The 26,419-nt window shown below is 43.1% G+C and overlaps 1 protein-coding gene and 1 pseudogene across 1 annotated transcript; both read right to left on the reverse strand.

Moving 5' to 3' along the window:
* Nucleotides 1-2,384: 2,384 nt before the first annotated feature.
* Nucleotides 2,385-26,357, reverse strand: CCDC68 (coiled-coil domain containing 68). The gene is made up of 11 exons (XM_066618080.1): nt 26,255-26,357; nt 21,111-21,253; nt 19,822-19,908; nt 14,950-15,087; nt 13,614-13,739; nt 11,948-12,076; nt 8,920-9,002; nt 7,396-7,501; nt 6,360-6,443; nt 5,179-5,255; nt 2,385-2,433 (listed from the first exon to the last, which is right to left on the reverse strand). The coding sequence occupies exons 1-11, from the start codon at nt 26,355-26,357 to the stop codon at nt 2,385-2,387; spliced, it is 1,125 nt and encodes a 374-aa protein (XP_066474177.1).
* Nucleotides 14,011-14,127, reverse strand: LOC136642966 (5S ribosomal RNA; annotated as a pseudogene).
* Nucleotides 26,358-26,419: the final 62 nt, after the last annotated feature.

Genomic DNA, 26,419 nt, shown 5'->3' on the forward strand with positions numbered 1-26,419 from the left:
CATCAGCAGCTACCTGCTGGGTTCATTTAAGCAAAGCTTCTGGGAGGCTGAACTCAGAACTTTCTGCATGTGATCTATTTGATTTTTACCCCACCTTCCTCTCTGAAAGCCACTTACCACTAAGCTATGGTCCTACCTTTCCAAATTATTGAAAACCCAGACGCCACAAACAGTTACCAAATTGCTTTTGCAGCTACAGCTTTGTCCAAATAATGTTAATTGGAACAGTGGTCTTTTAAATACATTTATTAATTTTGAAAAAAATTATACATCCTGCTTTTTTTTAAAAAAAAGTTCAAAACAGCTTACAAAATGATCATAATATGAAGGTTTGGGAGATGTGTTGAATTTTGAGTGCGGCTGTAGCATGGGACTAGGAAACAGAGCTGCACGTCAGGGCTTTCCCCATCCGCCTATTGCCCCTGCCATGAATTTGTTGGGTGGCCTGGCCTCCTCAGGTCAGCTGCAACTGGGAGATAACTAACAACCCTGTAGATGACCAGGTAAGGACTAAAGCAAGATAATACACATGAAGTTCTATGCACCCTGAAAAGTGCTATATAAATGTTAAGTATCATTATTTAGACTGCATAATTTTGTGGGAACAAGTCCAGGTAAAAATGCAAACCATTTCATAGTCACTGATAGACTTGTCCTCAATAAATGTCTTTTAAAATCCATCTAAACTAATGACCATCATCACATCTTAGGACAGTGAATTCCAAAAACCGCCTCAAGACATTCTCATCTCGACAGGCGAATATGCACACACTGCACAATGTATAACAGTTGAATGTGTTCAGAGCTCTCCTTGAACATTACCTCTTTAATCCGTACAAAGCCTTGCCTGGTAGGTCTGTATTGTTAAGAAATCCCTGCTCAACAACGAGTGCCTGGAGTGGTGCTGCCAAGTTTTTTTTTGTTGGATGAGGGATCTATGTTTTTCCCAATAAGCGAGGAGGGCATATGGCAAGAAGTGCTAGCCCAGTTATAATCCCTGTACCCGAAGGCACTTCAATTTTAGTCAGCTCACTGCTTCGAAACATGTAGCCTCTTACTCCATCCTCTGCTCTAATCTCTGTTCAAACTGCAAAATTGGGGCTTTCTCCAGGGCACCCCTGCAGAATGGTACTCCTAGTGCTCAGCTGATGCAATTTTTTTAAAACCTAAGAATGCCTCTAAGTCAGCCTGGTGGCCTGACTGAACCAAACCTGGTGGCTGCTATGATGAAGCCCATCACCACAAAACGTTCAGCAAGGGAAGCTGGCAAAAATGGTGCATCAGGTTTGCTCACCTGGTCTGGTCCCTCCAATTCAAACAATTGGTTAAAAGTTTTAGATTCTGTTCCATTAAAAAACATGGTTTCCAATAGTGGGGAGGTTTTTTTTTTTCATTTTAAATTATTGGGAGAATAAAATCCTTTCCCGACAATCCAAAAATATGCAGTTCCTGCCTGAATTAAAAATGGAGGGAAATCAGGATGGTATCGTGGTTCAGGAGTTAGACCGGGAAGATCCAGGTTCAAATCCCTGCTCAGCCATGAGGCTTCCTGGGTGCCCTTGGGATAGTCACTATCTCTCAGCCTTACCTACCTCACAATCCTGTGAGGACCAAAGGAGGGGAGGAACCATGTACATCACCACCCCAAGTTTCTTGGAGGAAGGGTAGTATAAAAATGTGAAAAATAAATAAAAGCCAGTCTATGTATGCAGTGTAGATCTATGCTCAGAGCAAGAATCATCCCACTGCAACTTCCACCTGTCTATTACATATTTGAGATAACTTTCTGGGCTTGGATTCAGCTTCATTAAATGTCCATATGGTCTTCATTGTAGCTGGATGTGCATCTTGGCGTACAGAGCACAGCATTTACTGGTTGAAATCTGCTTTACGTGGGTGAATTTGTCCAGAAGGCAGGAGATATTCATATATGGTGGAAACAGCCTCAACGTGATGATTAATTGTCTATAAATAAATAAAAAGGAAACCATCCTTCCTCATAAGAACATAACAGCCCCACTGGATCAGGCCATAGGCCCATCTAGTCCAGCTTCCTGTATCTCACAGCGGCCCACCAAATGCCCCAGGGAGCACACCAGATAACAAGAGACCTCATCCTGGTGCCCTCCCTTGCATCTGGCATCCTCCAGCTTGCCATCTCCATATTTTCTGCCACTTCTCACTGCTTCTTCCATTGGAAGGCCAGCCCTGCTTCTTCCATCTGTGTTAGTGAGGCCAGAAGGCCAAACTTGTTAAGGAAGGACAGACCTTCCCATGCAGGATACTTCAAAGAGAATTGAACTGAAGGGCGGTCCTCAAATGGAAATGAAAAACCAGAATTCTTGCCACAGATCTACATAAAAGTCAGTGCTTTGTAGGATGCTTCATTTGTGTAGTCTAGCTAGCATGGTGTATGGTAAAGCCCCATCGATCCTGCAAGACCAAGGAGAAGACAAGTTATTCCAAATGAGTAACACAGCCTTGTGAAAAATGCAACTTAGCACTGAGTCTAGGGGAACAGCAACTTATTTCCAAAGATATTTAAGACCCATGTGTCATATCAGTCCATTGAATTTGGTAGACTACCAAGAGGAGGACGCAATAGCAATAATCGATCCCGAGTCAAGTCCCCCAGCATACAGTAGTCAGAGATTTATTGCCCAGTCCCAACACCCCTCTCCCTACCCTTTTGCCCACCAATACAGCCACACCAACAGGGAGTGTGCTGCATCTTGGGGAAGGGAAGCCATCACAGAAGTCTCCTCCAGGTAAGGGAGCATTAGTTCCCTAACCCAGGGATAAGCCTCTGTCACTCTCCAATGGGTCACCTCAGGTCTATGTCAGAATGACTGAAAAATGGGACAAGGATCCCAGTGCAAGCCGCTGCCATGGGTATGCTTGTTCTGCCTCCCATTCTGTCAGTTCCTCCTCCTCCCTGTAGTGCCCACCCACTCCCCACCCTTGCTGCTGGCTTACCTGCCCTGCTGGAGGTAGCTGGCTATGAGAGGGCATCTTCAGCACTACTGCCATTTATGGTGGTGCTTCGAAAATGGCTGATGGTGGCGTGCTGGGCATGGCACTGCAAACCATTTTGCAACAGTGAATACTGTTCCACTGTCATAAGGGGCTGCATAGCCCTAGTTAGGATTGAACCGAAAGTCTCTGTGAAAATTGAGGCTCAATTAGCTTTCATGGCTAGAAGCTAATATATTCCTCAAACAAATAAGTTGGTGGACATTATAGCAACCTATTCCTTTGGTTAATGAGTGAAAATGTACTGCTGTATGCTCATTGTCTGTGTGTGTGTGTGTGTGTGTGTGTGTGCGCGCACACACACACAATATTACTGTATATCTATGCAATACACACACAGACACAAAACTAACTAAATACACAATTAAGAAACTATAGAAAAGCTGCTTTGTCAAATTCCCAGTGTTCCCTCTGTGGCTATTACAAACTCCAAATTGGTCCTCAGAAAATGAAGTGTTGCTTAAGCCATTTCTGCCCAACATTGCATATATGCAACAAGAATCAAATGTGTACACCTGTGGGCTGGGCAGAAATGGGTTAAGCAACTAGGAACATAAAGGTCAGGTCTGTATTCCCAACTCTGCTTCAAAATCCCACCTCTCCCTGCCTACTCCAGAAAGCAGAGCACTTAAGCGGCAGATGGATGGCTTATTAATAACTAAGAAGATCAAGAGCTGGGTGGCAGGGCTCTCACCAACTCCCACAGGCAGTCAGAATGTATGTTGCATGTGGTGACCCTCAGCTTAACTAACAACTTGTGAGGAAAAAGCTGGCAACTCCTTCCGGCTGGAGAGGACCACATTGAAAACCAACAATGAACTCAAGGGCTACATGTACTTCTCACACTACATCACTAGCACAGCGTACATATTTGTCACGCTCATGTTCATCTGTCTTCTGAAATTAGAGCAAAGTTCTTGGGATTTTAACAACAACTTGCATGTGTGAACTTTATTTTGGCAACTCTTTACTAGAAAGACACCAATGAAAATAGACTTCCTCAATTTGCTAGCTAAAGCCAACAGCCATGACAGGACTCACTGCTACCTCTAGGTCTTTTATAGGTAGAAGAAGATAGTTCTCTGCCAAGTTTTGTTGATTGTACATGGTTAGGAATGCCCTGTCCAGCTCTAGACTGTGTCTATATTGGCGACCCAGCACGCTAATTTGTAGAACTATTTATCAGTTCTCTTCTTAAAGCTATATCATTAAAAGCATGCTTTGGTATTCTGGCTATACATGGTTTTATTGTCAAGAGTACTGCAAGCTGAAATTGAAAGCGTACTTTCATTTTTGCTTAGGACACCGAAGGGCATGATCCCCCTTCTCCTTCATGCCAATCTTTTGAGAATCAACCGAGGAATGTCCCAAACTTTTTCTCCTCATCTGGTGCTTTCTGTGCTGGACACACAGCCACACTGCCAGTGATTACTGAGAACGTGAGATCTTCCCTCTCCCAGATCAACAGAGAATGTGGTGGGAGCACACAAAAAGCTGCCTTCTACTGAGTAAGTTCATTGGTTCTTAGCTCAGGTTTGTGTACACTGACTGGCAGGTGGCAGTGGCTTTCCAGGGTATCTTTTCCTACCTTACCTGGAGATGCCAGGTATCGCTTGGGACCTTCTACATGCAAAACATGTGCTTTGCCACAGAACTACTGCCCCTTGCAATGTGAAGGGGGAAAACAGGATCAGAGCTGGACTCTCTGTGGAGCTCTTCCATTCAGATAATTCACTTTCAAAAAACTCTGTTAGAAAACTACCTTACTCCCCTGATGGATTGCAGTAGCATGTTACCGAATAACGTTGCTCATTAGCAACTGTCAAACTTTGAGGCTTTTGGGTTAAATTGATTATTGTTGCTAACTGCCTGGAGAGCATTGGTAGAAAGACAGTATATTTAAAACAATCTATTTTGAAAATCAGAATTCCAGTGCAGTTAGAAATACAGTGAAGGCAATGGATAGTGTCTTTTGCTAATTCTTCCACCCTTTCCTAAAGCTCACAAATTCATTTAAGTAGATTTTGGTAGAAGAATAAAAGGGGGAGAAAAATGGAGATGGGCCACAGAGGCTAATTAACCATTCATACAAAATAATGAGTTCTCAACATGCAAGTTGCTGGATATCCATGAAAAAGAACATACCTTGCTGAAACAGATTTGGAAGCCTTTTGTTCGGACTGTTCTGTGTAGAAATCCACTTTGTACTTCAGTTCTTTGTTCTGGAAGAGAAGAGAAAATACATGTGTGTGTTTTCATTCTGGCACCAAATATAAAAAGGCAGGCTAGTAGAGGCTCTCCAACCTCTTGTATCCAAGTGGGTTGCCATTAATCAAGTTTTGCATTGGATTCAATGTGTAAAGCAAGGGAAACACTGAATTTTGAAAATGTATGTTTCAATAATAGAGCTTTTCAAGAGCTCTGATCTGGACAGGATTCAATTCCAAGTAAGAATACTTAGCATTCTTCCTCCTTTAAAAGGCATACATGACCATTGCATCTGATCCCTGGTCTGCATTCAGACAATTCATTTAAAAGAGACTTACAAATTAAGATAAAAATGCCAATATAAAAAATAAAATGCTAACATCGCAGAAGGCAGCATAAAACCAACATAAAATACCAAAAGCTGTGACGATAAAGCAGTAATAAAAATCAAACACTGCTCAGTTAAAAGCAGGGGCAAATAGGGTTTTGGCAACAGGTCAGAAGATTTTAACAGGTGATCATCTGGGGGGGGCTTTCCTGAAAGAGGATATCCAACAAGAACAAAAAAGCCCAATAGCTGCCTGCCTGCATAACATGACCACCTCTATTCTGAAGTGGCAAACACTGGTTTGATAGCAGTCACAGCCATGAAGTTTTAGTGAGCTGCTTTATATAAGAGACCTGACTATTCCCTTGACGCAAATTAAAAGCTAAATACATTGTGAATCTTAGTGGCTAGCCTGTCTATGCATTAAAAAAATACATGGATGGATACCAGGGACATGCGCTGGGTGGGGAGGCAGGTGAGGCAGAATCTCCCCAGCAGAGTTCTTTAAAAAGCACCACCACCACTGCAAAGTGTGTGGGTTGTGAGTGCCTGGGCGCCTCACACGGTGGTGACACTTTTCAAAGGACTCCAGGGGGGAGGTTATGCCTCACCTGCCTCCCCACCCACCGCAGATCCCTGATGGCTCCATAAATCCAGAGTTCTACCACCTCAGCCTGTCTCCACATTCCGTGGAATTCATGGACTTGCATCTTTGCAGGTAAGGAGCAAATCTGACCTTCTAATCAGCAGAACACAGCAGACTAAAGCAAATGATCAGCTCTCTCCTTACCTTTGCTTGGAGCATCTCAATCTTTTCTTTCATGTCTGCTATTCTTTCATCTTGATGCTTTAATTCATTATTCAATTCTTCCATCTAAAAAAAAAAAAGACACCCTGCTATTTAGCCATGGCCCCTTCCCATTCAAACTACTAAACTGTTTGTCTTTAGATCTCATCCAAGCAGATGGATGAGTTCTGTAGCTGGTAGGCAACGGCCATCAAAACGCAGTTTAGGAGTCCAGTATTCAAGCATGGATGTGACTGTGTACAATGCCATGTACACAAACCTCTTTTAACTATTAGTGGCTGTTACAAAAGCTACACAAGAACTTTTGCTAATTTAATATAGATACAAACAGAGCCAATAAATAATATCCCCCAAGAGCCTAATGAAATAAATTCAAAATTAAAGTTCACGGAGATGAATGCGCTAGAACAGTGTTTCTCAAACTGTGGGTCAGATCTTACTAGGTGGGCCGCAAGACCATTTCAGGTGGGTTGTGTAGCACCTAGACCAGTCACCATTGAAAATACAGAGCTGAAAATGCAGGATACAGAGCTGCTGGGTAGAGTTGGCTCCCAGTGGGAGAGAGGCATGGCAATCTGCCCTGAACAGGTAGGAAGATGGTATGCTGGAAAGGGAGGAGAGCTGTGTGGTTGGAGAATGATCCAAGTCTGAGTTCTGGTTTGATTTCTGAGCTGGAATGTTTGAATTCCAAGCTATGCAAAATAACAGCACAAGTGCACAGTGTAATGGGACCTTTGGCTGATTGTGGTTTAGGTTTGAAGCCTAAATTGATGGTGTCATTTCCAGCCATGACATCATTTCCAGTTTAATGACATCACTTCTGGTGGGTCCCAACAGAATGCCATTTTAAAAAGTGAGCCCCAGTACTAAAAGGTTTGAGAAACACTGAGCTAGAAAAATAATGGCTTCATTCTCCCTCTCCACTCTGAAGCAATTTTATGAAATCTTGTCAAAGTCAGCATGGAGATTAGCAGCAAATCCTCCAGGTGGAGGTGCCACTTTTCGTATTACTACTAACCTGCTGAATCACATTGTGTAAATTTTGGTGTTGAGAATGGATCACATGGTCCAAGTGGCTAATTTGCTCCTGAAGTGTGAAAATATCTGTTTGAACTTCAGCACACCTGATAGAAAAAAGAAGAGAAAGAAAAGTCATTTATACATTAAAAAAATATGGCGGGATGAATGGCTGCAACTTAATTGGGGTATAACAATCTGCATTATGGATGACTAGCCCTCTGTTTGCCAAAAGTATAACTAGTCAGGAAAGAATTCTGTTCAAACATTATTAAAATGGACAAAATTTGCAAATGAGCAGTGATTAGCCTGTCTGGTACCACCCGGAAGAGCACATGAAGCTGCCGTACTGAGCCAAGCAGCCTTATCTTGGTCAATGCTGTCATCACTGACTGGCAGTATCACTCCAGATTTCAGGTAGGGGTTTTTCACAGTCCTACATGAAGATGCTGGGACTGAACCTAGCACCTTCTGCATATAATTCCACTAAGCTCCATCCCCCGCCCCCAAAAAGCGGAAGACTAGTCCTGTCCCAGATGTTCTGGGTTCCTTATTTGCAATCTCCAAACTCAACCTGAAGTGATAATATATAGGGCTTTGTTATGTGAACGTTCTGAATGTGAAGCTGTGACAGTTCACACAGGACTCAAGCACTTAGACTCTACATATAGCATAGCGTAACAATAAATCCTCAATCATGTAAATATCTGTACACAAATATATCCCATCTATGTGATCTACTTCTTTGTGGATTCCAGAAGAAGCAATAATATGAACATGCCACACTGTGTATACCTACTGTGTTCTCTGTGTATGGTGTGTGTGTGTGTGTGTGTGTGTGTGTGTGTGTGTGTGTGTGTGTGTGTGTGTGTGTGTGTGTGTGTGTGTGTGTGTGTGTGGGTGTGTGCGTGCGCGCCTGCAATATACCTCTGGGGCGCCACTGGATGGGCAAATTATACAACAGGGACGTTTGCAAATATGTGGTCTAGAAAATGGACAGGGGCCTGCCTCTTGACATAACAGTACAATTATTTCCTAATTAAAAATCGGACAGGGTCTGGAAATCCTACTTTGAACATTATCCAGTAGCTCCCAAAATGTGGGGCCATGGCCCACCAGTGTGTCATGACCCATTTTTGGGTGGTTTGTGAAACTGGCAGGGTAGATTAGGCTATGTGCATCAAGGGCTAAACAAGCTGCTACTTGGCGAGGAGGGGGAAGCACTGCTGCCCAATCACCACTATAGCCATAGAGGTTTGAGCAGCTAGAAAAAGTGAAACTTTTTTTTTTTAAGGTGAGTCCCAACACTAAAAAGTTTGAGAACCACTACTATAGGCGACCCTTACTTTATTCTAGAAGTCTATAATATCTTTATATCCTATACACACACACACACACACACACACACACACACACACGTACGTACGTATACATATATAGCATAAATGTGACCTGGAGAGTAGAGATTGCCCAGTCCCTTCCTATGGAAAAGCACATTAAAATCTATTTTCTTGAGGTTGCAAACCTTTTAGTGTCTTCAGCATTTGACATCATCCGCTGAAGCTTCTCTTTTAAAAGCCGCTTCTTTTCTTTCAAAGTTTTCTTTTCCTAAGAAACAACAAAGTCACTCTATGTTCAATTTGAATTTTAAAAAATCTAGATATTCCCAGAAAGGCAACCAGGGGTAGTAAGAATGACAAAGCTTTCATTGCCTTAATTTTTCTTAATTTTACTTTTATTTTCTGTGATGGCCCTGATTCAACTGTACACACATGCTCCAACTCCCCACTTCCACTCCCCCCACCCCAAACAGATCAGCAAAGTTATCAATCCAGGAGAGCACACATGCAGCTCTGCTTTAGGGATCACACCAGAAGCCACCAGTACAGTTCCAAATCCAGCTAGAGATCAACATGCAGAAGTTTGCATCTACCCACATTTGCCCTGAGCTGGACTGGGTCAAATGCATTCATGACAATAGTTTCCATGGTTATTATTTGTGTGGGTTCCCTTCCAAGCACTCATGAGGATGGCAAAAGACACACTATAGCAAATCAATTTAAAAAACAAAGTTTCTTTGCTCCTGTGATTTAAAAACAGCCTTGTTGACCATTGTGATGTAAGATAAGAGTCATTAAGAAGACAATCCATCAATCGGTCGGTCATCCTCCAAGAGCTTAGAAAGGAGCTTCACTCAGCCCCTCCCTTCACCAATGCAAAGTGATCACCTTTCTTTCACCTGCTCAGGGGGAAGGGATCACCTGGAGAGAGAAGGATTGATGGATTGTCAGCCAGCTGCCCCCCTCTCTCTCATTAAGGAGGCTATTGTTAAAGGACTGTTCAGTTTTTTTAAACTGATTTTAAAGGGATGCATTTTTCCCCTTCTCCAGGGATCAGCACATTCCTTCTCATTTGCAGTGGCCATTCGTGTTGAGTCAAATCCATCTATAAAAAATCAGTGTATAAATAGGCTGGACCTGTACTGTATACCAATTCAGGCTGCTGATGCACTTAGCTCAGTATTGTGTACAGTGGCTCTTCAGGCTTGCAAACATAGGTCTTAATCAGTCTTATGTGAAGAATCCAGGGACTGAACCTAGGAGCATCTACTTAAGAATCATGGGCTCTGCCACTGAGCTGCAGTTTCTGCCCACTTAGCCCTTACACATTCAAAAATCTTCTCCATCCGTTTCACTGGCTGAAACTCTATTAATGGAATGTGATCCTGTTGCTTTCCAAGTCATAACAGAACAGATGGTGATGCTTTAATTTCAAGTGATATGTTCATGGCAATAACTTCTTCTTGCTAATCACTATTTACTACAAAGGGGGTGGTGTTCACGGCCAAGCACTTGTATATCAGCCGAGGATGCTGGAAGGGCTTTGCAAAGAGTTTGCCAGCGTGCTTGAATGATGACAAAGAAGAATAGAATGGGTAGGTGTTTGTAAGTAAATGCTTCCAAAGCTGTCACAAATTGGCTCCCTTCTACTATTTACCAGTGGAATAATCAGATCTAATAGTAAAATGCATCTCTCAAAAGGTCTCCATTTACACCCACGTGAAAGAAATGGAGTGGATTTGCAGACTCTGCACCCACAGAACATTATCAATTTGACACTATTTGTAAAATCATGCAGAGCATCATACGAGGGTCTTCTCACAAGTAGAGACCTCTTCAGATGTTCCTTAAAGCATGGATGCTGCACTCGGGCATCGCTTCCACAAGAGCATGCTGAAAATTCACCAAGCTTTCAGCACTTGACTGCAACAACCATTGCAATTGCTCCCCATTTTAAATGTCTGAAGAGGACTTGTGAAGAAGGGCAACTATTCCCTTCCACAACAAAAGCCATATATTCACACTTCTGGGTAAGTGTCCTTGAGCGGCTGGCAGATTTGAGAAAATGAAATCAGAAGAGGGAAACCTAAATGGCCACAATAGTTAAAGCAACTTCCCTATCAGGATAGGCTAAAACTTTTTAGCACCAAGATCCACTTTTTAAAGTGACACTATCAGAACCCACCTAGCTTTTTGAGACTAAAAAAAAAGTTTCATTTTACCAGCAGCTCAAGCCCGTTTTTATCCTTTTTACTATGGGGGGAGGGGGAACAGACTTATGGAGCATTTATTGAGCTCCACATTCATCAAATCAGGACCATTATGGTGGCCTTGCATTCCCCCTTTGCCTGGACTTCAATAGGAGCCAAGGCACGGTCACCTACTCACAAATAAATGTGCGTGTGTGGCTCAGTTTCACTTTTCATAGGGCTCAATACGTTTTCTTTGTCAGCTTGGAGGGGGGACTTCCTTTACATGAATTTGTTGGGGCCTGCGTTCATCAGATTGGGACCATTCTGGTGGCACTGCATTCCCCTCAGCTTGGCCTTTGAAGGGGACCAAGGCACAGTCACCTACTCATGAGCAGACACATTGCTCCTTTCGGTTTCCATAGAGCTCACTACATTTTCCTTGTCAGCTATCAGCTTGTCAGTTTCGCGACCCACCAAAAATTGGTTCGCAACCCACTAGCGGGTCCCAACACACAGTTTATGAATCACTGGGCTAAAGTATTTGGGGCTTTTTAATAAAGAAAGTGTTGCAGATGGGGGGGATGATTAAGGCTTATAATTATGCATAGTGTGAATAGATAGAGCTCTCCCCCTCTTACAAGACTAGATCTGACATAATCCAATTAAAGTGATTGGTGAGAGATTTAGAATTTTAAAAAGAGAGAGAGAAGTGCTATAGCTAATCAGGAGAATCACAAGATGTGGTGATGACCACAGAGATGGCTATGATGCAAAGCCATTGTGGTTGGGTTTATCCACGGCTATATGGAAAGGTTGAGAGCAATTCAGAAACTTACACCAATTGCTTTTAGACTTGGGATTTACAGCTATTGTGCTATGAGAGTTGTACGTTTACAGTTCAGTTCTTCCATCGTTAACAACTGCCTCTGCCTCAAGTCAGAAGGAAAGTTTCTCCTTGGACATCTTTTGTAGGACACGACAGCACAAGTGCACGACCGATGGACAGAATCTCCAACCTCACCTCTTCCATCCTTTGTACTCGTTTCTCCAGTTCTTCAATCTGAACATACTTTTCAAACAGCCGAACATTCAGTTGACGAAGACCATCTGTGCTATGCTTCAATTTCTCTTCTTGCTCCAGTTTGCGAGCCTGGGGAGGGGGGAGGAGGGAGATGATGTTACAGGAACAGCAGCATTCAGGAGGACTATAGATGTATACCTGCAGCACCGCTTTTTCAGGACAGATTTGGACACTGTAACTTGCCTTACAGCCCAAACCTAACCAGTTTTTCAGTTCCGACGCAGCCAAGCCAATGGGATAAATGATGCAGCCTGCAGTGGCGGAGGCAGCCATACAGGTCTCCTCATGGTAAGGTAGCATTTGTTCCCTTATCTCAGGGCTGCACTGCAGCTGCCTCAGATTGGAAAATTGTTTAGGTTGGGGCTGTCAGGGCAACTCCCACATGTTGCAATCTGGCAATCCTGCTCTGGAAGCCAAACCAGCACAAGTTCCATGCATGGTTTATTATTACTGGTTACGTTTCTATCCTGCCCTTCCCTCAAGGACCTCAGGATGGCATACAAGTTTATTCATCTCCACTTTATCCTCACAAAAACACTGTGAGGTAGGTTGGGCTAAGCGATGCTGACCAGCCTGCGAGCTTTGTGGCTAAGTGGGGATTTGAATCCAGGTCTTCCTGGTCCCACACTTTACTACACCATGCTGATCAAGAGAAACATCCAGGTTTCAATCCAGGATTGACTGTAGTCAATCCAACAGTCCAGCTATAGCTGCTGGGCCTCAAACACAGGTTCCCAGTCTGAAAGTTTTTCCAATGCCACCAACTATATGCAGCTTAAAAAATAGCCAACATGCAACAGGAAGATGCAAAATTAGAAAATAAAAACCCATTGTAGACAGTTACATTTCATTTTATGTCATTTCATTTTATGTGGAATGGGATGCTCTAAGGAGCCTGGTTTTCCAATGTGCCAAATGCCTATCTTTTGATAACCAGTTCCCCACTGATTTCATAAGCAGGCATCTTCATCTTTCAAAGCACTTGGTCACTGTTTTTGTTTCTCTGAAGGTGTCTTAAGTGGGCTCAGCTGTCAGAGAACATTGCACTGAATTGCCAATAAACAGAAATGCACAGTTCAAAACAGCTGGTCTTATCGTCCATAGTTTCAAGGGAGAGGATGTTATATTGAACAGTTGCCTGGGCTGCAGTCCTAAGTGCGGAGCAACTTCTAGCTCCCAGATTTTAATGACTGGACAAAAAAACCTGTCCAATGAGAACAAGTTCAAATGTGGGTATTTAGCAAATCAAAAAGATGAAAGATACACATACTGACATTCAGAAAGGATACCTACATTTAAGACTCGCTTTGGTTTGAAAACTAGAGGCCCAGAAGATCAAGCTCTGTTGACCAAATGTCCACCCCTCCCCTGCTACTTTCAGTGCTCACCACCCTCCCCTTAGGGGGAGGGAAAATGGCATTGTGGAAGAACAAAGCAAGAGACAGCTGGGCATGAAATGGCATACAAAGTTCAAGAATAGTGGATTTGTGGCAGATATCCTAGCAAGAACATAAAAATAAGAAACATGGCCCTTTCATACATTCCCAGTGATCAATAATCAGGAACAGCTGCTGACTAGGGATGTGCATACAAGACTGGCTACTACCTTCATTAGGTGTATGACTCCTTCATGCCTTTTCTTGAGATCATCAGAGCGCTTGTGGTAATTCTCTCGGAGTTTACGGGCACCGATTTTTACAGACTCTGCACCGGCTTCTCTTACAGCTTCAAGCTGGAAAGGCCCGACATGACATAATTATAATGTAAAGTGTATTCGCCTTTGTAGCACATCCAATTGCAGAGATCCCAGGTATGTATGAGCAACAACAATTAAAAAAACAGGTGCATAGCCATATGAAATTGGTATATTAAAAATAGTTCACACAAAACAACCTCTGGCTCAGATTGCAGTATGAGCCAGGAAAAAAAAAAACTCCCACGATTCGGTTTATGTCTGGTATCTGGTTGGTTGCCAACCTTCAGTCTCGAAAGACTATGGAATAAGCCTACAGCACCCAGTATTCCCAGGAGGTCTCCTATCCAAGTACTAACCAGGCCTGACCCTGCTTAGCTTCCAAGATCAGATGAGATCAGGCATGTGCAGGGTAACAGTTGCTGTCATGTCTGGTAGTAGTAGGGAGGCATCCCTGCCTCTATCCTACCCTCAGGACTCCTGTAAAAATGCTGATGGCAATGTACTAGTACCAGAGGTCCTAGAATGTAGTTTCCAGGGAGCCTGATGTCCATGTAAAGAATTCAGATACCTTGGAAAACTACATTTCCCAACTCTCTAGTAGCATTCCAGATGGTGACAGGGAGGGAGGCCTCCCTACTTCTGATGTTGCTATTTCCATGCTAGGTAACTGAGAACAGGGTGGCAAAACAAGCCACGGTTTGTCACAGGCAGGGGTTGAGGGGCTCATGAAGGGGGTGAAGGAAGGGTTCAAACCCTGTTGCATTTTCGGTTAAACAATCGGAATTAAGATGGTATCCAAACTAGGTTTGGAAATGGGCTCAAAGCAAAATGATCTATTTTATGATTGTCTGGAAAACAGACAATTTGCCAAGCTCACTTCTCAAGTTAAACTGGAGTAGGAGGCCTCCAGGTTCTGCAAAGCCAGTGAAGGAAGAAGGACAGACAATTTGTTATTGCAGACAATTGCCCTAGAAACAGAGCTACGGAACCCAGATGGGTCTCATGGAAGCCAGAAGTGATGTCAGAAGAGGCAAAGACCATAGAGGTCAGTGCGACTTGAGAAGAAAAACATTGAAATTGCTGACCTATGACCACATCAACCACCGTGTGTGTGTACAAGGCCGCTGTTTCATGACCAACAAGGAATCCACAGTTTTACAGAATTAATCTGAATCCGGATGGGCATTCTCTATGGCTCTCTCCGATACGGAAATAGACTTTGCACTATGAAGAAAAATTGACACACCTTGAACTTCAGTTGTTCATTTTCTTTGTTCACCCTTAACAATTCATCTTCTGTTCTTTTGATCTTTTCCATAGTTTCCTTGTAGCTGGAAGCTAGGGTCTCTTCGTCAAAGTCCCATCCAGATTCTTGGAAATGTGGCTAATAGAATTAACATCAGGGATGAGTGAATTCCCACCTTCTCCGAGCATCTCTTGGGCTCGCTCTACTCTACATTCCACTCTACCTACCTTCTAATTATGCACTTTGGGAACTGCAGTTTACAACGACTTCTGTTCACTTCCCCCCCCCCCTCACAGGTTATAATGCACAATTGTATACAGGTGGGATCCACAGTATCAGTATCCACATTTGGTATCCACTGATTTGACTGATTTGATACCGAGGTCCACCCTTAAATGCCTTGTAACAAGGAAAAAAGGATCCAAATCCAATATCCTACCTTTGCACTGTTAAACAATTATAATTTCATTCCATCGTTCACGCCATCTAGTGGCAGAATGTGATATAGCGTGTATGCATTCTGGAGGAATGGAGGAGCAAGAAACCTGAAAGTGAGGCTTTGAAGATACTTTTCCACTGATTTAGTATCCACTGATCCCCCCCCCCACCTAAATCATCAAATGCCAGAAAATATGCTTGATCTGAACACACAGCCCCAACAAGGCTATTTTCCATATTGTTATTTAGTCAGAGAGCACATGTGCTTGTGTACATCAATAACCTGTAGGAAAAGACATGAACTAGAATTGTGGCAAACTGCACAAATGCTAAGGTCTGAAGAAAGTTTGGAAATAAAAGACGGAAGCATGGCCAACCACTAATGTAGTGATGCTGCTTTTGGAGTATGGATATAAGAACAGCCCTGTTGGATCAAGCCATAGGCCCATCTAGTCCAGCTTCCTATATCTCACAGTGGACCACCAAATGCGCAGGGAGTATATAAGACAACAAGAGACCTGGATCCTGGTGCCCTCCCTTGCATCTGGCATTCTGACATAGCCCATTTTTGAAATCAGGAGGTTGCACATACACATCATGGCTTGTAACCCGTGATGAATTTTTCCTCCAGAAATTTGTCCAATCCCCTTTTAAAGGCATCCAGGCAAGATGCCATCACCACATCCTGTGGCAAGGAGTTCCACAGACCAACTACACGCTGAATGACAGGTAATTCAAAATCCAAAGAGGAGATTCAGATGGAGAGAATTGCATAAGCAATCCTAGAAAGAAATTTACAAAGAGCTTCTGGAAGCCAGATTTCACTGGAGTGACACAGATAAACTCTGCAAGCCAAAGATCCTATCCCAGTCTTCATTCCATCTAAGAGCATTTACAATGCTGGGCAAGAATTAACATTTCCCTCTGTCAGCTCATGGCAATAAAATATCATGTTCTATTTACTCAGGTCCCCAGGGTTTCATACGTGAAAGCATTAGCACAACAGACCTGATAAATAACAGCTTTTCATTCCCCCAGGACGATAGCCTCTGCTTACAAGATTAATTAGCACAGGAACATTGCATCAGATAGCAAACTCTTTCTGCCTAGGTTTGCATATCACTTGCACTGGACAGATAAAAGCCAAATATCAACATTCAACTCTGTGCAGAGAGGCCTGCATAGCTCTGATGACCAAGAGGCCTAATCCTAAGGTCTGCTTTGCAACAAAAACATGCATTGTGGTTAAATCAGTGGTTAAGTTACATGGAGAAGACCATACTGTAGTTAAGGGTAATTTTGACAATATACAATTTTTGGCTTGTGCACTGACTTCAGAACCTAATCCTTATTCCTCATTTCAAACATTGTTTCAAGTAACAAAGGGATTTCTTCTTCTTCTATTTCAGAGGTCTATTTTTTCCCCCTTACATCCTCCAGTTTTTTATAAATTATCTGTGACCATTTAATGTTGATCCTCTAGTTAAATGGTTCTCAAATGTTTTACCATCAGGATCCGCTTTTCAGAATGATAACCTGTCGAGACTCAGGACCCACCAGAAGTGATGTTATTAACCTGGAAGTGATAGTGTAGCTGGAAGTGATTTCATCAATTTAGGATTCAAGCTTAAGCCAAAGTAAATAGCGCACTCATGCTGTTATTTTGCATAGCTTAGAATCAAACATCCCAGCTCAGGAGTCAAAGTAGAACACGTATCCTTCTCCAACCACACAGCCCTCCCCCCCCCCCCCGCTTTCCAGCATCCCATCTCCCCACTTATTCAGGACAAAGTGCCATTCTCTCCCACCAGGAGCCTGTCCTGCCCAGCAGCTCTGTACCCTGTATTTTCAATTACCCCCTGGGGGCAGGGGGATAAGAATAGGCCCTCAGTTTGGCTGTACTGTAAGAGGTGACTAAACAGCCACCGGGTAGATGGGACTCCTTAGCCTGGGAAGGCAGCTCATCTGAGAGAAAGAAAACTCTGATCCCAAACCTCCATTGCCTTGTGGTTACATCCAGTTATGGAAAAGGCTTCAGGAGTCAACTTCGAGGCAAAATCCAGAGCCGGAGTCCCTGAGGCAGTTCATGGCTGAACACAGTCACGTTCTGGCAGCTCCTGCGACGCTGCTGGAACCAAGCGTATTGGCTTCTGCCTTTCCATTGGACCATTTCAGCGACGTGGAGAGGGGGGATTTGCTGCATGGGAAACAGTCTATCCTCCATATCTACTTTACCCAGGCTTCGCGCACTGGAGAGGGCACTCTGTTCCAGAACCACTATTCAGAGCGCGATACCATAGTCTTCCGAGACTGAAGGATGCCAACAACATTTTCAATTGCAGCTGAGCTAAGTGCTACATGACCCACCAGAAATTGGCATGCAACTCACCTAGTGAGTCCTGGTTTGAGAAACACCGCTTTAGTTGTTTCCATTTGATCCCGGAGTTCTTTCATGTCTCTATTACTTCTCTTACTTAAAGAAGGCTACTTGATAAATGCCCCTCTAACAACAGCTTTAAATGCTTCCCATAACAAAATGGGACTAATATCAAGTTGTTTATCTGTACATATTCATTAAAAAGGGTTCCAATATACTGGACTAATTTTTGTTTTGGAGCAGAAAATAAGAGAGACATGTTGTCCCTCTGTTTCAACACTAAGTGCCCATTCAAAAGATATCACCATGTACTTTGTGAGTTAACATTAACACTTTTGACCTTTTGAAAGTAATAGCCAGAGAAGTAAAACACATATGAATCTGGCTGTAGGAGATATGAGGGAACGCAAAGAACATACAGTCTCTTGTTGTGGTTTAAAAAAAAGTCTCTCCAAAATCCATAGAAATTTGCCATGTTAGACAGAAATTCCTTGTAAAACTGGCCAGAGCATGTTCTGGTCATCCATGAAGAGACTGTCCCATTAAAAAAATAGCCTGTTATTTTTTTTCTTTCACAATTATCTGCTAATGTCTTGGAGATTTGAATATAAAACATGTTCTGTTTAGAATTAGAGGCATAGATGCAACCCAACAAAATTTCCATTTCTCTAAATAAAGCTGTAATAAAGATATAATGACCATCTGGATCTATAATCCAGTCTGAAAAAAATAGGGTAGATTTTTTGACTAATTGTTACTCACTTTCTTTTTTTCTGTCTGCATGAACTATACCTAGCTCCATCAAATCCAAATCTATCTCATTCCCTTGTTCCACTGGATATTCCATTAATGGTGAAATCAAAGCCCTTCCACAGCTCAGTTAAATTTAGGTTGCAGTTTTTTAAAATATATTTATTACATAAATGATCAGTGAGTTCCAATCTGTTAAAATATATCTTTGTACTTTCATCAAGAGTATTTTCCAAATTCACAGAAAAGATTATTTTGAATAATCACCAAGTTGTACAACATCTCAGATTGAGACAACTACCCATTCATTCCTTATTAAAACATTTACACTGAACAGCACTCCAGTACTTCCTACTTGCAAACCAACAAGATCCCATCTTTTCTTCAAGACTTCATAGTGCACAACAGGTAAGATGGACAAGAGTGATCGTCATTCACTCTAAGATTGTTCCCAGCCCTTATATTCTGTAATATCTCCTCTCATAATTTTAGGCTGACAAGCTTCACTGCCACATCTTTGGAAATGTCTTCCTTTTGGTATATGCCAAGATAATTCTATTAAGATAATTCACTACCAAAATCACAATGCACAGTTTTCTCAATGTATTCTCCAGAAAACCTAGTGACCTTCAATTTTTATCTGAATAGTAGCCAAGTAGTTCGGTCTGTTAAATAGAGAAATAATTCCACTTAATTGTTAAGTTAACAATCAATTTGTTCCGTTGACTTTGGTAAGTTACACATTCGTAGAGTCTCAAAAATAAGTTTATTCAATGTAATGGGCTAAGGTGTGTGTGACCTCCTTGCCCCTCTGAACACCTCCTGGATGTGAAAAGAAGTTGCTGATGTGGAAGAGGCCTCCAGTCGTATGTTCTTATGTTCTAACCCCTCAGCTGAGCATTTAATGACAACAAATTTTAATTAGCGAGGCTCTTGTTTATTTTGAACCTTGTGATAAATGCCCTATTTTTTTTTTACTGATTTTGTGTTGACTTACTCTTATTTTTAGACATGTCTAACTCCCCAGAAGCTCCTGTGCAGGTTCAGCAATCTAAAAAACTGCTGAGACATCCTCTTTCTTTGACAAACTATTACAGCTCTTAGGCATTATTATATCAGGGAATGAAAAGTTAAATATGACATCTTTCAGACAATGCACAGGAGCTTCTGTTTATTAAGTACAAGTTCTTTCACACTGCTTCAAAACATTTCAAAAAGGCAACCATACTGAACTTTTGGTGAAATGCAAAATGTCACAGTTTGGCCATCATCATAATCTGCTTTCAGTAGGCAAAGTTCCACCATACCTTTGAATCCAGCATGCCATCTGCAACTTCACGGCAAGATTCACTTTTACACAGCTGAGACTGGACTTTTGCTAGTGTGGATCTAATCTGTATGAGGAAAACCAAAAGAATCACATCCGACACTTGGAAATTCAAGCTACAGACAAATTCAGACAACTGTCTCAAATACTATATGTTATATACTGAAAAGGAATATCTGTAATATTCATTTTGAAATTTTTGATCCAGATGTTATTTTTGAATCACTGCAGAGTAATTCCATGAAGAAAATGAAATTCAGACATCCTTCTAGGCAGAATGGTACTGAATTAAGAGCCCAGTTCTATTTAACACCGTTCAGTTGTGCTGCTGGAGTGTATGCTATGGTGAGGAGGCATGATAGGATGACCACTGAGAGGCAAGTAAACTTTTTTTTTTTAACTTACCTCCTGGTAATAAAAATTACCTCTGAGTAATCACCTATGGATCCCTTCAGAACCATGCCAGCTACTTTGCTGGCGTAAGTGGTGAGGCGGGTTGGAAAATCATGGACAGAATCCAACATGCACCTTTGCCACCAAAATCCATTCCCTCCAACCTGCTCCCTGTCCCAAACCTCTTATGACCCACCCCTTCACCACCTCACCTGGACTAATCAAGCATCCAGGCAAGTGTGGCATGTGAGTGGAGCCACTGGTCATTTTTGCCAGAAGTTCCATTGTACATAACGGTCAATTACAATAGGGAATCTGCCTGTTGCCTTGCTAATTGGACAAAGGCACTTTTTCAATTAGTTCTCCTCTTATGTTTAGCAGGGGACGACGACTAACTGCCCCCCTTCACACCAGAACAGTGTCTTTCTACTGGCTTTTTGCTGGTATTCTTATGCATTTTTTTTTAAAGATTGTGAGCCCTTTGGTAACAGGGATCCATTTAGTTATTTGACTTTCTCTGTAAACCACTTTGTGAACTTTGTTGTTGAAAAGTGGTATAAAAATATTCTTAGTAAAATAAGAGAGCTGCTGTTGTAAATGGCTTGGGATCAGGCCCTAAGTCAATCAAAATGTCTTTTAATAGATTAATCTAACCAGAGGGGCGTGTGTGTGTGTGAGAGAGAGATTTATCACACACTTTTAGATGCCCACATAATTAAACCTGCAGTAGGCTGAAAATTCAATCCCTAATGTCTGTGGTTAAATGATCTCAGGTCTCTGACAGAGACCTTGGAGAGCCAGAGTGGCTAGATTATTATTGGTCTGGACCAAAAATCTGGCCCAGGATAAGATATAGCTGCATATGAAATGCCATACCTGTTTTATGTATTCAGTTTCTTCAGTAATCTCAGACGTAGTGGTTCCATACAGAAGAAAATTCCCCTCTGTCCCCTGGTCCTCCCTCAAAATGTGCCTCGTCACCACTAGAGTGGTCGTCATTATTCGAATTTTAGGGTATTCTGTATACAAAGACCAAAAGGAGTGATTAAATAGAAATGCATGTGACAGAGACTCAAAATCCAGCCAATGAACAGTCTGCACAATCTAATGACAAAATGAAAATTACAGCAAGGTGCCATCTTGATTTGCTTTGAAATATCATAAAGGTAAAAGCATATTAAATACTGGTATAATGTGGTTTGATTCTCAGGCTCACTGGTAGCTTTGCTCTATACTATTCAATTGAAGAAAACACAGGTCATGGTTCAGGATGTGGACTCACCTCCCTGCATTACAATCTCTGAGCATGAACTGGAGGTTGTCCATGACTTTGTGTACCTTGGCTCAACGATCTCCGACACTCATTCTCTCGATACCGAGCTAAACAAGCGCATCGGTAAAGCAGCTACCACGTTTTCCAGACTCACAAAGAGAGTCTGGTCCAACAAGAAGCTGACGGAACATACCAAGATCCAGGTCTACAGAGCTTGCGTCCTGAGTACACTTCTGTACTGCAGCGAGTCATGGACTCTTCGCTCACAACAGGAGAGGAAACTGAGCGCTTTCCACATGCGCTGCCTCCGACGCATCCTCGGCATCACCTGGCAGGACAAAGTTCCTAACAACACAGTCCTGGAACGTGCTGGAATCCCTAGCATGTATTCACTGCTGAAACAGAGACGCCTGCGTTGGCTCGGTCATGTCGTGAGAATGGATGATGGCCGGATCCCAAAGGATCTCCTCTATGGAGAACTCGTGCAAGGAAAGCGCCCTACAGGTAGACCACAGCTGCGATACAAGGACATCTGCAAGAGGGATCTGAAGGCCTTAGGGATGGACCTCAACAAGTGGGAAACCCTGGCCTCTGAGCGGCCCGCTTGGAGGCAGGCTGTGCAGCATAGCCTTTCCCAGTTTGAAGAGACACTTTGCCAACAGTCTGAGGCTAAGAGGCAAAGAAGGAAGGCCCATAGCCAGGGAGACAGACCAGGGACAGACTGCACTTGCTCCCGGTGTGGAAGGGATTGTCACTCCCGAATCGGCCTTTTCAGCCACACTAGACGCTGTGCCAGAACCACCTTTCAGAGCGCGATACCATAGTCTTTCGAGACTGAAGGTTGCCAATACAATATTTAGACCCAACATGCCTTGATGGAGGGGTAATAGGTTTGTTGGAATCTTTCAGATTAACAAAGAGCACAATTCTTGCCAACATCTGTCAGGCCTGCTGTGTAATTTTCAAATAAATCCAGCCAAGGTATGGCTAATTCACTAACGAAACTTGTGCACATCCACCCCCAAGAGGAAACAGATGATGGTATTTCAGAGACATGAAAGTGAATTGAGAGGCATCATGAAAATCAGTAAACATACAGTGTCGGTTTCCACAGCCAACCATATTAAATGGCAATGAGGTCAAACTGGCAGAATTTAGCGAGAACCAAGCAAAAGATGAAAAATGCTGTAGAGAAAGGAGCAGCAGCCAAAGAAGGTCAGTGTTTCTTCCAGTAGCTATAGTTTACTGGATATGCTCTTTAGAATGTCTGCATGGTGCATATGCATGATTGACATGAGAGAATATTGGGTGAAGCTCTAGTTGCTGCAATCTAAAGATGGACCAATTAGGTCTGGGCAGCTCAATCCTAACCTGCGCTGGAACAGGCAGGGCAGCTGGCCTGCCCCATATCCAGTGCAGGACTGGCTGTGGTGCAAGCTGCAGTAAGGGGAATGAACACTCTTTACCCTGTGTTGTGCCACAGCCAGCCCTATGAGGCTATTCAGATTTGCACCAGCAAAATCACTGATGCATTTCCAAGTGGCCTGGGTTGGGCTGACCCAGCCAGGGACAGGGTTGAGATCCAGTCTAAGTGCTGGAGTTTGGTCCCCACACCCTCCCCAAGCCAGTCCACCTACCAGCCCACCTGCCAGAACCTCCCTCCCCCCACCTTGGAACACCTCCCCCCACCTCGGAACACCTTTGTTTCGCCCTCCTCCACCCTCTCCAATCCCCGCAACCTTACCTTCTCTAGACAGCACAGAGGATGGATGCAGCCTCTACAGGCTGGCGCACATCCTTGTGCTGGCCCAGCTGACTCAGAAGGAGGTAAAAAAATGCCTTATGGCATATTTGCAACAGTACTGGGCGAGCGCAAGAGACTTGCATTGGCCCAGAGCGTGCTTACAACTGCATTCCAAGTTATTCAGAGATTCTAGGAGATAGTACTTCTTGGGTACAGATGAGAGAATGAAAGATAATACTTATACCATTTCAAGCAGGTTTGACAATCCAGTTGAGTTCAGATTGTGTGGTGCAAGGGTGACATCCAGTGTTTGATGAATTAATCTCATGCCTCCATAATGCAGTACTGAATATCTTTTTTTAAAAGTACCTTAAATATACCCTGCTTTTTTTCTTTTAATTTAAAAGAGAACAGCCAAATTGAAAGAAACATCCAGGTGTTTATGTTGTGCACTCACAAAACTGCTGTGCAAATGCAGTATCTGATGTGAATTTTCTTTTGGTAAGCAAGTTGCTAGACCTTATGAATACAAAGAAAGGCTGAAAATGTGTGGATCAGGAGGCATGTGAGCTATACAAGACTAAACAAAGTGCATTCACAAGATTGGGTTCTACAAGAACATCTGTTCCTCAGTGAGTCCCTGTCAGACCCTGGGTATCATGGGATTTGTGGGGTCCAGCAATGTAGGGCAGCTAGGGCAATGGGGTATAATCAAGTGGGTACCTGCAGGTGAATAACCAGGGCTGGGCAGGTTCCTAAAGACTTTGAGGAGAGTTCTTATCCACGTGATCTGTTGCTCAGACTAAAGAATAGCAGCCAAGCGTGGAGTTTTATTTAGGAAGTGGGAGATTACTGGTTCTTCCTGATCACCTGACTTCCTACATAAGTCAGATTCTGCCAAGATGTTTCTACCCATAGGCTTCAAGTACCAGATTTTTACCTCTCTAACCTGTAATCTTGGTGGCACAGTTTATAAGTAGTAGGACTCAACTCCCAGAGCTCCAGGTTTAATTCTCAAATGTCACATCAGAACCAAGGACCAGCCAGGGGACAAAAACTGGTATATTTAGCTCTCCATCTTTATAGGGTGGGTATCTGAATGGGAAAGATCACTGAATATTTGTTTTTAAAGCATTTTTATCCCACTCTTCCGCCTTAAGACTCTCTCAAAGGGGTGTGCAAGTCGTTTACAAAATTTGGAGAATGCAACTCTCTCATCCTACAACACATAGCACAGCTTCAATAAGTAGCCAAAAAACCTATAAATGCCCTAAAATAAAATTTTAAAAAATCCCCTGTTGACTGGAGCCAGCTGAACCCTCATCTTTCTGAAAAAAAAGTTTCATTACGTACTTGAGTGTTATTGGTCCATGCTGGAAGAGACACTGGTCCCTGTCCTGAACTGAGTATATTTTAGAAGCACACTTGATTGTAGTTATCTTGAGAATAAGATTCCCAAAATTTGTACAGGGATGGCTGAGTGATGGAAAGATTGAAATGGGAAAAATGGGAAATATGATAAAAATGATGATAGTTGGGTCCTAGAATCTGGGATGTCGTAGATGGGGTCCTTCTTCCATTCAACTGCTCATCAATGCGCTGTACCCCTCCTGAATGATAGAGTGCTTGCTTTGCATGTAGAACGTCCTGGGTTCAAATCCTGCCAACTCCAAACATGACTAAGAGAGAACGACTTGTCAAAGGGCCAAACTAGGCAAAGAAAACTCTGGAAAACTCTACAAATCTAAAGTCAGAGGTAACCGGGACAAGAGGGTGCACTGAATTAGAGCAGCTGCAGTGGGGAGAGGGGTTAACTCCCCCCTGCACCATTTAATCAGTTTTAATTGCTCTTCAAAGCTGCTGTAAACTCTATTGGGGACACCGCCTGTACCAAGTTTGTCATTTTTCCCAATGGAGACAAATAGCAGCATGGGGAGGAAGAAGATGACCGAGAAAATGGCATTGTGGGAGGGAGGATTAAGCCCCCTTCCATCAGCACCTTGGCTTCAGGAGGTTCTGCCTTACAACCTCCTTTTAAGGTCTGAGAATGGCATTGGGAGATTAACTTCCACATCTTGTCTAGTTTAACCCTAATGAAGTCACCTAGTGAGGCAAGAGTCAAACTAGGGACTTTCTGCTTTAAAACTCTGCTATGTGGCCACTACCCTGCGTCACAGATCTATTAATCTATGAGGTGCAACCACTGCTGAAACTCGTGTTCTGGCAGGGATAGGTTTGCGAACAGTGCACCAACAGTGCGCAAAACTGCGCACTTCTGGAATGTAGACATAGGGCGGCAGGGACAGAAGTACCTGGCAATGATAGTGGGTCAGTAAGAAGGCAAGACAGGGGGAAGTGAAAGGTGTGTTGGAGGCGGCAAGAGTGGCACACAGGACATGTGACTTCTGGGGAATGGCATCCCCCTGGGACCAGCTGACACCTCCCCTTTGTTTCCTCAACTTGTAAGCTGGTGCAGGTTCAAGGAGACCCACTGGCAATTGGGGGGCTTATGGTAAGGAAGATATTTTTCCTTTCCCAAGTCTCCTTATCTTCCCCCCACCCCCAATAGCATACAGATACAGCCTGCTTTGGCGCAGCTGCATGCTGTGGTGGGGAAAAGGACAGGATTGGGCTGTAAGCTTTCTTTCCCTGCCAGGACAGTGATAATGTGGTGCCATTAAAACAATGAGCCAAGCGCCATTGCAACAATGATGCAGGTCTCTGGGAAGAAGCTGCATGTCAAGCTGTCCGAGGCCTGGCATCTGGACCAAAGATTCCATTCACTCAAAGAGTAGCCAACTGCACAGACAGGCATTTTGTTTTCTATGGCAATCCGACCCATTAACCAAAAACGGGAAAGGAGAATTTAGCATCCTAAAACCCGATGTGCTGCTTCAAGTGGAATCTAATATTAGCCTCCCAGACATTCTGGCTTACAGCCTCCAAGTCTGGTTACTCATCCTAGGATTTAGTTCTCAGCCTCAGTATCCACCCTCCATTTACTACACTTAATCTGCGACTTTGTCTTCTCTGTAATGATGCTCGGTTGCCTATTGTCACAAAGAGTGTTGTCATCACCGTTTCCGAAGTGGAAGGGACCTGTCATGTTCGTCTAGGTGAGTGATTCACTTGACTGCAATATAATGTTCTTGTGGTCAGCGTCTGTTT

Source organism: Tiliqua scincoides, chromosome 2 (assembly GCF_035046505.1).
Source record: "Tiliqua scincoides isolate rTilSci1 chromosome 2, rTilSci1.hap2, whole genome shotgun sequence".
Classification (NCBI taxonomy): domain Eukaryota; kingdom Metazoa; phylum Chordata; class Lepidosauria; order Squamata; family Scincidae; genus Tiliqua; species Tiliqua scincoides.

Coding starts and splice junctions, on each gene's coding strand:
- CCDC68 (XM_066618080.1), bottom strand. CDS start 26,357: ATGACAGGTCCCTTCCACTTCGGAAACGGTGATGACAACACTCTTTGT. Junction 12,077..13,613: donor GAGTCATACACCTAATGAAG/GTAGTAGCCAGT, acceptor CCCCCTCCCCAG/GCTCGCAAACTGGAGCAAGA. Junction 9,003..11,947: donor GAGTACAAAGGATGGAAGAG/GTGAGGTTGGAG, acceptor GTTGTTTCTTAG/GAAAAGAAAACTTTGAAAGA.